The 13,542-nt window shown below is 42.0% G+C and overlaps 1 protein-coding gene across 1 annotated transcript in view; it reads right to left on the bottom strand.

Annotated features, from left to right (window-relative positions):
• Positions 1-572: 572 nt before the first annotated feature.
• MEP1A (meprin A subunit alpha) overlaps positions 573-13,542 on the bottom strand; it is a 29,214-nt gene continuing 16,244 nt past the window's right edge. The window contains exons 8-14 of the mRNA XM_007451940.1: positions 12,968-13,189; positions 12,080-12,229; positions 8,913-9,128; positions 6,779-7,252; positions 4,218-4,391; positions 2,938-3,238; positions 573-738 (exon numbers count right to left, since the gene is read on the bottom strand). Of these exons, the coding sequence (XP_007452002.1) occupies positions 573-738; positions 2,938-3,238; positions 4,218-4,391; positions 6,779-7,252; positions 8,913-9,128; positions 12,080-12,229; positions 12,968-13,189 (1,703 nt within the window). The remainder of the gene's footprint in view (positions 739-2,937; positions 3,239-4,217; positions 4,392-6,778; positions 7,253-8,912; positions 9,129-12,079; positions 12,230-12,967; positions 13,190-13,542) is intronic.

The raw sequence follows: 13,542 nt of genomic DNA, 5'->3' as shown, positions 1-13,542 counted from the left end.
GAAAGCAAATGCTGCTGCTAGGAGGAATCTTTATTTGAAATTCTTTAACACACAAGACCCTAAAAGAATAATAAACTTATTGTGTCTGATGGAAAACAGGTATTTTAGTGTTTGATTCTAGTACAAAAAACATATGCATTTCATTGTATACATCTTACTTGCAGTAGAAAGGAGACAGTTTCTGTATCTTAGTTATTCATTCAATCACTGGCTCATTTATTCGTTTTTACTGAGTGACCACGCATGCCGGGCCAGGCAGACTCCCAGGCACTGGGCTAACACAGTAAAGGTGGGTCTGCCCGCATAGAGCTTACAGTATATGGGAAAGACAGTCTATTAAACAAGGGATTTACAACTAAGGGATAAGAGCGTCATCACAAGACACACTAGATACATTTGGAGCACAGAGCAGGGTAACAGAACCATGTGAGGGCGGGGACAGGAAAACCATAAGGGTCACACAAGAGGCTGGAGGCAAAGCAAGGCTGATAGAAGCTGCCCCAAATTGCAATGAGCACGGGAAGGAAAGGGAGGGCCCAAGGGCAGGAGGTGCTTCTGCAGTCTAGTTGATGTCAGCGGGCATCACTGCCTGGCCTTTGGCGAAGGATGGAGATGATGGTGAAGGTCAAGAAAACCATGCTGGCTGCGCCTCCGATCATCAAGCCCAAGAGGCTGCCGTGCACCTGCATGGCCTGACATCGCTCCCCAGTGTAGAAGAAGGCGTGGCCAGAGACGCACCTGGGGAGACAGGACACAGGGGCGTGTGGGAACCACCTGAGCCCCAAGGGCTTCCTGACAACAAGACCAACACAGCAACAATGGCAGGGGACACTCAGCAGTTACACACACCTGGCCTCGGTTCAAAGTGCTTTACGCAAGTCAATTTATTTAATCCTGGAACAACCCTTTGAGGTGGTGGTTATTACCAGGCCATTCTCATCATCCTTATCTTTCAGAAAAGTTAGATAATTTGCTCAAGGCCACGCAGTTAGTAAGTGTCTCACTCTTGAAGTCTAATCTCTGAAGGTCTGTCTCCAGACCCTGTCCTCTTGGCTACCATATGCAAAGCTCAGGAGAAAGGTTTGGGACACTTAAAGAATGTGTTTCCTGACACACAGTAGTGATGGTTCAGCTAACTCCACCAACGGATGCTGAAATTAGTGGGTGAGGGTTTGAGGAAAGGCATGATGTCTGCATGGTCTCCGAGTGTCTCTCCCAAGACATATGTTAATTAAAGAGTGAGGAATGGTAACTTCTCAGGAGACAGGGCTGGCAGACACCCTCTTGGCCAGATGACAAGGTTAACATCACTGGTAATAACACATATTGACATCCGGTACCCCTCACATGACACACTGAGAAGGTCATATCACGTCTTGGTTCTTACCCAAAATGTACAACCTCAATATAATCATGAGAAGACATCAGATAAACTCAAATTGAGGAACAATTTGTAAAATAACTGATCAATGCTCTTCAAAAGTATCAAGATAATGAAAGACAAGACCAAGGACCCGCTCAGGATTGAAGGAGCTAAGGAGACATGAAAACTAAATGGAACACGGGGTCCTGAATTGGATCCTGGAACAGAAAAAGTGTATTGGTGGAAAAACTGGGGAAATCTGGATAAGGTGTGTCGTTTAGTTAATACTATTTTTAATAGTATTTACCTTTGTTAATGCTCATTTCTTGCCTTTGCTAATGTATGATAGTTATGTAAGATGTTGACTTTAGGGTATGGGGAACTCTGCTGCATTTTTGAAATGTATCTGTAAATCTAAAATTATTTCAAAATAAAAATTTAAAAAAGAAAGAACATAGTGGAGATCAAAAAGAGCTGAGAAGAAATGTAGGTGTTTTGAGCCAACCAGACCGGATCCCACATCTGCTACTATTCTATCAAATGAAACTGATGCTTCTGTCATCACATACATCCTTTCATGAAATATTTTACGCAAATAACAAACATTATAAAAGGAACTATTAAATATAGCAAACTGTGCAGACAGACAGACCTGGATTGCAAGTCTAAGCTCCAGCATTTACCATCTGGGTAATTTCAGACAAATTACTTACTTCTCTAAGCTTCAAATTTCTTATGCCCTAAACGGGGATGAGAAGGGCCTTTATGTCACAGGGTGGCTGTGAGGAATAATTTAGATCATGAATGCATACTGCTCGGGGGAGCACGTGACACATAGCAAGCAGTCCCCAAATATCAGATATTCTTCTTCTTATTATTGAAAACATAAATATGATAATAGTACAATTGAACTAATGGACAATAGAAATAATAATTAATAACAATAATAACATTTGCAGTCAGGGAAGGTTTAAGCTTGGTCCTGAGTCCCTGTGGTGGAGCCTTGATGCTAAAAGCTCTGGGTCGGGACTTCCCTGGTGGTGCAGTGGATAAGACTCCGCGCTCCCATTGCAGGGGGCCCAGGTTTGGGCCCACATGCATGCCACTAGATACCACATGCATGCCACTAGGAGTTCGCATGCCATAACTAAGGAGTCTGCAAGTTTCAACTAAGGAGCCCACCTCCCACAACTAAGACCCGGTACAACCAAATAAATATATAAATGAATAAATATTAAAAAACAAACAAACAAACAAACAAAGCTCTGGGTCATTTTTGAGCCCTGCAGTGGAGTTCAAAATTCCAACAACATTCAAGATGCTGTTGACAATGTCCCAGAGGTCGCAAAGGGATACACGTGAAGAGACAGGAGATTTGGGACTCTTCTGCTCTGGCAGGACCCCTGCTCTGCCCTCTGATTCCAGGCACGGCTTTGTGGAGTCAAGGACCGACACGGTTGACCATCTGATGGCGTGGATGCCCTGACCTGAGAACCATGCCTTTTAGCAGGGTAAGCAGACATAGGGCTCCCCTCTGCCGACCCACACCTGCCGCCCCAGGCCACAGAGCCTACCTGCAGCTCGCCATCCCCTTCACGTTCACACAGATGCCTTCGTTTTGACAAGGGTTCGGGTCACATGGGTCTCTCAAGTACTGTGGCCAGTTGTGGTCCTCCATGGGGCCCGTGTTGTCCACCGACCGCTTCTGTCGGCTGCGATGCCCCTGGTCCAGGCTGCCCAGTAGGTCTTTCTCTAAGGAGGCCTTTCCTGAACCTTCTCCTGAAGCCAGCTGCTCCTGGCCTTGGAGAACGAGGCTTTGGGGGATCAGCTTGCTGTCTTTAATGTGAACTTCAGTCTGGTTAAGGTGGGTGATATCTTGAGGAAAGAGACAAAGGGTGGTGAGGAAGATATATGATTAAATCTGACAACAATTCACTTCCACTCCTGGAGAAAACTCCCTGGGCTGCCTCCACCCCTCTTGGTCATCACCTTTAGTGATGTAGAAAAGTGGCTTTGAATCCAGCGGATTTTCATAATGCCAACTCTTTTATAGATTGATTATTTTTTATTGACGTATAGTTGACTTAAAATATTATATTAGTTTTAAGGTGTATAAGTAGTAATTTGACATTTTTATAGATTACACTTCATACAAAGTTATTATAAAATATTGACTATATTCCCAAAGATGTATACAAAGTTACATCTTTATAAGTTATTTCATACATAGTAGTTTGTACCTCTTAATCCCCTGCCCCTATTTTGTCCCTACCCCTACCCCTTTCCCCTCTGGTAATCACTAGTTTGTTCTCTGTATCTGTGAGTCTGTTTTGTTATATTTGTTCACTTGCTTTGTTTTTCAGATTCCACATGTAAGTAAAAAACATACAGCATTTGCCTTTATCTATCTGACTTACTTCACGAAGCATAATGCCCCTCAGGTCCATCCATGCTGTTGCACATGGCAAGATTTCATTCTTTTTTTGCTATGTTTATGTCTAAAGTAGTCCAATCAGGATTTTATTTATTTAACTTGAGAAGAGAAGCATAAAGTGAGTATGGATAGACTGATTGAAACTAAATTGAAGTCAGCCAACTGTCACATTTGATAAGTTATACAAAAAGGTGACACTAAAATTTTAGTTTCTCCCCAGGACAGTTAAAATGGAGATGGGAGTCCTTGAATAAAAGAGTACAATGTGGTTCTCTTAGAGCACATGTGTTTTTGTTTTTGTTTTTAACCTAGTCCCCCCAAAAGATCCCCACCTTCCATGAGATGTTTTAAAAAATCCATGTAAAGCCAATAGAACACCCAGAACATGGGATTATTTATTCAGGAAAACCAGCAAAATACCTTCAAAGTCCACAAACATTATAAGGTCGTCATTTTTAAGGAAACTCCTCCTTTTCAGCATTTGGTGGGAGATGACAGCACCCCAGCCCCAGTCGATGCTTCTAAAACAGGCACAGCTCTTGTCATAGGACCCCATGACAGACGGCTTGTCCCAGATGACGGAGCCATTTATTGCTGCAAAATTACAGGTTACAGAAAATCACATTATCGCTTTACTTTTCACTTTCCATCTGTCTTTAATGAGTATAGAGAGCTTTTTTAAATTGACGTATGGTTGATTTACAATGTGTTAATTTCTGCTGTACAGCAAAGTGATTCAGTTACATGTATATATACATTTTTTTTACTATTCTTTTCCATTATGGTTTATCATAGGATATTGAATATAGTTCTCTGTGCAGTACAGTAGGACCTTGTTGTTTACCCATAAGAGCTTTGTTAATCAGAAAAAATGTGTTGGAAAAAAGTCAGGTTATTTACTCTTTCCAGGAGAATTATGCTGGAGAGGGTGTGGAGAAAAGGGAACCCTCTTGCACTGTTGGTGGGTGTAAACTGATACAGCCACTATGGAGGATAGTATGTAGGTTCCTTAAAAAATGAAAAATTGAATTACCATATGATCCAGCAATCCCACTACTGGGCATATACCCAGAGAAAAGTGTAATTCAAAAAGACACATGCACCCTAAGGTTCATTGCAGCACTGTTTACAATAACCAGGTCATGGAAGCAACCTAAATGCCCATCGACAGACAAATGGATAAAGAAGATGTGGTACATATATACAATGGAATATTACTCAGCCATAAACAGGAACGAAATTGGGTCATTTGTTGAGACGTGGATGGATCTGGAGACTGTCATACATAGTTAAGTAAGTCAGAAAGAGAAAAACAAATATCGTATATTAACGTATGTATGTGGAACCTAGAAAAATGGTACAGATGAACCGGTTTGCAGGGCAGAAGTTGAGACACAGATGTAAGAACAAACATAGAGAACAGATGTATAGACACCAAGCGGGGGAAAACCGCGGTGGGGTGGGGATGGTGGTGTGCTGAATTGGGCGATTGGGATTGACATGTATACACTGATGTGTATAAAATTGATGACTGATAAGAACCTGCAATACAAACAAACAAAAAAACAACTAATACTGAACTTTCTTTGGGTTATTTGTATGGAAATATGTTAATATAAATGCTTCAGACATTACATGAAATTTCTAAAAATCTTATATATGTTCTGGTATAATGTTATAAGTCATAATTCTAGTTATTACTTTAAAATGTATATCTCAGAAATAAGTAAATTTCCTTGTCAATTGCATTATTATGAACTTTCATCAAATCTTTAACCGTGGTCATTTATAAGTCTTTTGTCATTTACAGACAGTTCTGGGTGTACTCTGATGCTTTTGCAAAAATGTTCCTATAAAAGGGTTTCATCTTCAAAGAATTCATGGAAAAGACTGACAAGTACAGGTTTCTGGTAACGGACTATACTGCTGAACTGAATGAATAAGCATTTTCAGAACTCTAATGGAAAACTGATGAATTCATAAAAGTGCCAACAAAAGATCAAGATGAAAAAAAATTAATTACATGGGACCGAGTGAACTGATGAGGATGATTATAATTTTTGTGATTTTCTGTTTGAATAATAACCCCCCCCCAAAAAAAACACAAAAAACCCCTGAGAATTGGGAGGGGGGTGGAGCAGAGAACCACCCCTGTGAAGGGTCATTGCCTACTACTGAGTGACTTCTCAATGAAGGGGAAGAGAGAGGTATATCTTCTTCCTTTTAAGGCTTAAGTCTCTTCTTTTGAAAAAGAAAAAATAGTTTGCCCATTCCTTTATTCATGCAAGTTTGTTTCATGGACCTACTGACAATGAGTAATATTTTAGGACTCAATGCATTAGTTTTGCACAGAGCCTCACAAATTCTGAGTATTTGATAAATGATTACCTGGATCTGTCTTCTCGGACTGAGCTCAGTGAGGCAGGGACTGGCTGGTTTGCTTGTACTCTAAGGAACTGGCACAGAGCTTGGCACCTTGCAAGCCCTTACTTAGATGCTTGATGGATGAATTCAGGAAAGAGAGAGAGATAAGATGACCCTGAAAATTTTCACTTACATAGAAAACAAACTTCTGGTTACCAAAGCAGAAAGGGGGTGGGAGGGATAAATTAGGAGTTTGGGATCAGCAGATACAAACTACTGTATATAAAATGGATAAACAACAAAGTCCTACTGAATGGCACAAGGAACTGTATTCAATAGCCTGTAATAAACCATAATGGAAAAGAATATGAAAAAGAATATATATGTATATCTGAATCACTTTGCTGTACACCAGAAACTAACACAACATTGTAAATCAACTACACTTCAATGAAAGAAAAAAGAAACAAGGACATTTTAACTTAAGGCTCCAACATGACATTGCTGTAGATGTCCCCAAGGAGGAAATGTGAGGGGAAAGTTAATCTCTCCTATACAGATGAGAACTGTGTCTGTTGGCCCTTCCAGGTGGAAGGGCAGGTCTTCTAACCACCTACCTGTAGACGTCTGGGACTTGGAGGTAGTGAACACCATGCTGGAGGACATTCTCTTCCTGACATCGGGTTCCTGGTCAAGTATTGTCATTATCACCTGTCTGTTCTCCACTGGCCACTCCAGGACAGCATCATTCTCTCCACTACACACATGAAAGGCAAGTCCCAAGTATTCAGAGCTCCTGGAGTCCGTTCTGCCATGAGGGTACAAGGTCAACCCCAAACCGTAGCCCTCTGAATTGTAGAATCGAGGGCTCTGAAGCTTGTCCCCTTTAACCGTGTTCTTCAGGACTTGAGAGAATTTCCGGACCGTCCAAACCCCTGCCGGGCATGGGGTTTCTGTCAAAGTGATGTCATCCAGGTAAATTCCCCCACTCAAGTTCTGGGGGTCACCCTTTGTGCCCTGGAAAATGTAGCGAAACTTCTTTTCCTCTCTTAGTGTAACATGGGCAATTTTCCAATTTTGGTCAAAATCTCCTGAGGACAGAGAATAAAATTGGTGACAACTGTGACCAACATTTTTGGAGCACTTACTTGGAACCTCGTACTGTGGCAGGTGCTTTAAATGAACGATCTCATGTAATCTTCACAACAAACACAGGAGAGAACTGCTATAAACTTGCTAAGGAACTTTTCCAAAGTCACATATCTAGTATGGGAAAATAGCTAAAAAAGAAAAAAAAAAAAAAAAAAAGACACACTCTGATTTATCATAAAAGTCTTAATCATGGGCTTCCCTGGTGGCGCAGTGGTTGAGAGTCCGCCTGCCGATGCAGGGGACACGGGTTCGTGCCCCGGTCCGGGAAGATCCCACATGCCGCGGAGCGGCTGGGCCCGTGAGCCATGGCCGCTGAGCCTGCGCGTCCGGAGCCTGTGCTCCGCAACGGGAGAGGCCACAACAGTGAGAGGCCCACGTACCGCGCAAAAACAAAAAACAAACAAACAAACAAACAAACAAAAAGTCTTAATCATGAATTTGTTTTCCATTATTATTCCATTCTGCAGGTTCTAGGCTTTCCCCTGGGTTTGTTGGTATAAATGCACCCCACCCCCTTATTGTTAACACTGAATGCACAAGTATTGGGCTGAACCGTATAAAATAGACCTTTGATAAGTCAAAAGTCAAACAATGGCAATTTCATATGTCCATATTTACAGTCCTTGGTAACACAGCAAATTCTCAACTCTTAAAGGGCACCTAGCTGTCATCCCTCTATTTGATAAAGATGCTCTGTAAATTTCAGCCGAAACGTGAACCCCTCAAACCATTATTTGCAGTATTTTCTACCCACAGAGTGACCTGGGTAGAGACAATTTGGGCCCCCGTTCTTCTGAGTAGCCTTTACTAAGGAAGCCTCCATGCTTCAAGAGCAGCAGCTTCTTCTAGAAGTACACAGAGTGCTTCCTTTAACTCATTTTAATTGAGATATTCTTTGTTGAATGGAAAACTAGAAAAACACGTCTCTGATTTTCTATTTATGAATGAACCACCACCATAATAAAAGAATGTAACGACTTAGCTTTTATAACCCTGGATCTTGATTTTCAGTCAGATTACTCTCACAACCAACTAACTACCTTAGCATTTTAAGGTTTTCATGATCTTCTTATAGAAATACATAAAGTATCACTAAGGAATATATAAGTGATTTTAGTGAAGTTAATGTATACAAGTCACTTGCTTGCCACCAACTTCACAAGTAGGTTTCAAGTTACCTCAGTGTATTAAATAATGGTATCATTCAGTTTGCTGAAACACATGCAGCTTCCCTTTTACCTTCCAATCTGCACCTTTGAATCACCAATTTTCTCTATTCTGGCTTTCTCCAAAGCTCTAGTGAAAACTAGATTTTTATATTCTGATTGGTCTTCTTTTTTCTTTCCCTGATTGGCCTCTTTCAATAGTATATTTCAACCTCACCTGAACCCGCAATTTCTGAATGGTTAAAACATCCATTGAGTGGTTAAAACATGCCAGGCATTATGCATTTCAAAGAGGCAGAAGGGAGGTGGAGGAAAGGAAGGAAGAGGAGACAGAGGGGGAGGGGGGTGAGAAGGGAGAGGGAGGGGAAGGAGGAGAGAAAGCACAGTCCCAAATATGAACCCCAATCAGTCCTCGCAGGATGCCTTCAAGTACCTTGAAAGGTCTTCACCTTGACTAGCTTGCGAACGTTGCCCGTACTGTCATCCCTCCTGACCCAGACGATGAGTCTGTCTGAAGGGCTTCCTGTCATTTTGTAGAAAAACTGCAGGCATTGCTGCTTCCTCTTTGGGTAAAGAATCCGAGACTCCAACAGGGCTGCCTCCTCTGCTATCCCCAAGCTGGTATTGAAGTACATGGTGTAGCCGGCACCTATGGAGAGAGGACCCTAAAGTCCCACCTCTGGCCACAAATACCCCAGGGTGCCCTCAGCCCAGGCAAAGCGAAACAGTGAGCAACAGCCATCATCCAGGCAACAAAGGCTAGAACTCTTCTGGGGAAAATAAAAAGGTGGCTTGTCAGTAAATATTCTGTCTGTCTCCACGGACAGAATTGCTGGTCAAAGTCACAGCTCTCCACTGCCTCTTTTGATTGCCTTTGTTCCCAAGGTTGTGAAATGTACACCTCTGACTTAAGGAAATACAGGCTTTAAGCAAAGTTGATGGAATCTAGTGTCTGTGAGATGAATTCCGTTTTCTTCATTAACTTTGTTGTTTAGAGATTCATTCCAAGGAAAGGAGCTGGCCTCCTAACTATATAAGAAACTGTGGGATTCAGAGTTTTAGGAATTGAATTTTAAATATTCACAATGAGAAGGGTTCAGTTTCATCCTTTTGTAGCCACATGACTGGGTGTACTATCAGTGGTAAAGAATCACTTTACTGTGTTCTAAGAAGGGGCATTCAAGGCATATTAGGGACCAACTGAGGATTTCTCCTGAATGTAAAGAAAGCCTTAGAAGAACACTAAGAAAGAGGGGATAAAGGGTCTACATTTATGCCAGAGGCTGGGTTTGCCCAACTCATGTATCTCAAAATTCTCTCCCCCAAAACAAGCAGGTGGCTAAACAAATACATCACTTGGAAAAACAGCACACTTTTTCAAAGGCAAGGGCAATGAACCATTCTTGCATATAAAGAAGTCATCTAGGGCTTCCCTGGTGGCGCAGTGGTTGAGAACCCGCCTGCCAATGCAGGGCACACGGGTTCGAGCCCTGGTCCGGGAAGATCCCACATGCCATGGAGCAACTAGGCCCATGAGCCACAACTACTGAGCCTGCGCGCGTCTGGAGCTTGTGCTCCGCAACAAGAGAGGCCGCGATAGTGAGAGGCCCGCGCACCGCGATGAAGAGTGGCCCCCGCTTGCCACAACTAGAGAAAGCCCTCGTGCAGAAACGAAGACCCAACACAGCCATAAATAAATATAAAAATAAATAAATTAAAATGTTACCATTCTTTAAAAAAAAAAAAAGTCATCTAAACTTACTCCAATACTCAACCTCTTACCAAATGCTCCACTCAAAACATTTCATCAAGTAAAAATGAAGTGAGTATCTACAGTTCCAGGTACTTTGACAGTATGAGTCCTTGCCTCATCCTGCCTCACATATGGGGCATGAGCAAGGATGTTTAAGTAAGCTTTCCACAAAGCTGAAAAATACCATATGTCTTTAATATATCATCAGGGTAAATTATATTTGCCGGTATGTTCTTCTCAATACTTTACCTTACTAGCCTTAGACTTTTGTGTCGTGAATTGCTGAGGGCTTGGGTTAAGGTAAACAAGAGCTCACAGGGCTAAGAAGTTCTCCTGGTTATCCTTGCTCAGGAATTCCACCAGTTGAGGTCAGAAGTATGAAGTGCAAGTCCAATAACTCAAGCTGAGGAGTCAGGAGACCTGAATTCTTGCCCTAGAGCTGCCAGTAACTGGGTATTCATTCATCTCTCTGGGATTCAAGTGGGAAGTGGCTTCTATCCTTCGAGCTCTTTGAGTCTGTGCATCTACCTGAATAAGGCAGTGCTCTCTAGCAGAGGAAACCCCGTCCCATTATGTGCCTCCTGTGGAAGAATCATAATGGCTGGTCAAGTTAACCTGACAAAGCTTTTCTAGTTACCTCTCTGGGCTGTGGTCCTTTCCTTTCCTACTAAAAGATTTTGGATATATTGGGTTAAGTATATTACTAAAGAGAATTTCCCTTCTTTCTTTTTTATGTGACTGTTAGAAAATTTTACATTACACATGTGGTGCACACTGTAGTTCCACCGGAGGACACTGCTGTTAGAGACATTGCCCTAATTTACAAAGTCATATATATATATATATTTGGCTGCACTGGGTCTTTGGTGCTGCCTGCAGGCTTTCTCTAGTTGTGGCGAGCGGGGGCTATTCTTTGTTACAGTGTGCAGGCTTCTCATTGCAGTGGCCCCTCTTGTTGCGGAGCATGGGCTCTATGCACGCGGGCTCAGTAGTTGTGGCTCGTGGGCTCTAGAGCAAAGGCTCAGTAGTTGTGGCACACGGGCTTAGTTGCTCCGCGGCATGTGGGATTTCTCCAGACCAGGGATCGAACCCGTGTCCCCTGCATTGGCAGGCTGATTCCTAACCACTGCACCACCAGGGAAGTCCCACAAAGTCATATATTTTTTTAAATTAAAAACAATTTTTATTGAAGTATAGTTGATTTACAGTGTCATTGTTAGTTTTAGGTATACAGCACAGAGATTCAGATAGATAGATAGATAGATGATTGATAGATAGATAGATATAGATATTCCTTTTCAGACCCTTTTCCCTTATAGGTTATTACAAAATATTGAGTACAGTTTCCTGTGTTACACACACTCTATATAAACTAGATAACCAACAAGTACAAAGTCATATCAACCATTATGTCTGTATCAGTTTTGTCATTGCTTAAATGGACTTTCTTTTGCATGCCCAGAACCTGGACGCTTTTTATTGCGTTAATAATAAAGATATGTCGCAGTAGTTGAGAGTCTGCCTGCCGATTCAGGGGACACGGGTTCGTGCCCCAGTCCAGGAAGATCCCACATGCCGCGGAGCAGCTGGGCCTGTGAGCCATGGCCGCTGAGCCTGCGCGTCCGGAGCCTGTGCTCCGCAGCGGGAGAGGCCACGGCAGTGAGAGGCCTGCATACCGCAAAAATCATAATAATAATAATAATAAAGATATGAGAAATGGTTTTTGTCCTCATTCAGAGTTCCAGGTTTGATAACTAGCATTCCAGCTGAGGCCAAACATGCCGGCTGCCATTTCCCCTTGAACCCGGAGAACCTCCTTAATGTACCTTCTTGCTGCCTTCACTGACCTGTGCATCGTCCCTCCAAGGTGTGATCTGCTTGTCCAGGCTGAGTGCTGTCCTCATGGACCCAGGCAGCATTATCTCTGGTACTCTGAATCATCCCACAAATGTTTGCCTTCTCAAAATCACAGTGGTCCAAAAGGGTGTGAGTTGTGGCTGCAAATGATATTTTTGTCACCTGGTTAAAAATTTAAGGTCTCTCATTGTCAAATACCTAATGGCTTAGGCTACTAAGATGTCATTGTAATTGTCTTGATTTTTCTCAATTGTAAGTCCTACCGTCATGCATTAGATAACAGAACCTGCCAACAGAGATGCAGCCCTACACACTTCACAGAGTCAAGCTATAAAAAGGCTTACCATCATGCTTTTCTGTAAATGCCAACCATCGACTCCTTTAGATCAAGAATGAGGTACCTATTATGCTGGGCTTTGTTCTTAGTAGATCTTCTCTACATACATATTGAACAGGATTAAAGAATGTGTCTCTGAAGACCAGTGGGGCCGTTTTAGAAAACATCCCATCTCTGAGCATTAGAGGACTCCAGGAACCACTAACCTGGACAAAGAATTTAAGATACAAAATACTTTCAAGCCTATAACTATCTTGGGCTTTACATAAGGATGCACCCTTCAAAGGGAAGCTGAAGAAGTTGGGCAATTCCAGCTCCTTACATTGGCCCAATATTTTCACTTTACAGAACACAAACACATAATTGATTTTCATGACCATCTTGTGGGGTAGGTGTTACAATTTTTTCTAAGGATAGGGAAACTAATGTCCTTAACGAAATGGACAAATTAACAAAATTAACAAATTAACACAAAGGAAAATGTACAGGAGTCCCGTAAGGTCAGGGGGTTTACCCAGTCCTCAGACCCAGAGGTACTCACTGCAGTTGTACATTCGGTTCAGCCTCTCCAAATCCATAGCACTGAAATCCAGGCGCTGCCCAATGATGGAGTTAAACTCAGGGATCTTGGCTGTGATGGTGGGGACACTAGCATTCTTGTTAAATGAGAGAGGCTCGTAGTGCATCAAAGACTCGTAATCATAGGGTGTGTTGAGGTCTGTGATGAAGTTGTCATCGTAGGTGTTAAAGTTGTGCTTATAATCTGTCAAGGCGGGAATCCACAGGTCCTGATCAGTCATGTCATTTCCCCATCCTACCCTCTTTGACTAGATACTCAAGCAGAGACCAAAATAAGGGAGGGGGGGCAGAATAATGCATCTCTGATCTAAATATATATACATATTTAACATATTTTATAATTTGCACAATGTATATAAAATTAATATATATTAATTTTACTAATAACATTGTAAAGTACTAATATATTATATAATAGTACATACAATTGTTATAATGGATATTAAATAGAGAAAGCCTGTGGGCAGCAACAAAGACTCAACATGGCCAAAAATAAATAAATAACAGTAATAAATATTTTAAAAAGTAAGAGGAAGC

Source organism: Lipotes vexillifer, unplaced genomic scaffold, assembly GCF_000442215.2.
Source record: "Lipotes vexillifer unplaced genomic scaffold, Lipotes_vexillifer_v1.1 scaffold147, whole genome shotgun sequence".
Classification (NCBI taxonomy): domain Eukaryota; kingdom Metazoa; phylum Chordata; class Mammalia; order Artiodactyla; family Lipotidae; genus Lipotes; species Lipotes vexillifer.
Note: the sequence above shows the minus strand (reverse complement) of the source record. Positions and strands in the feature narration are given on the sequence as shown.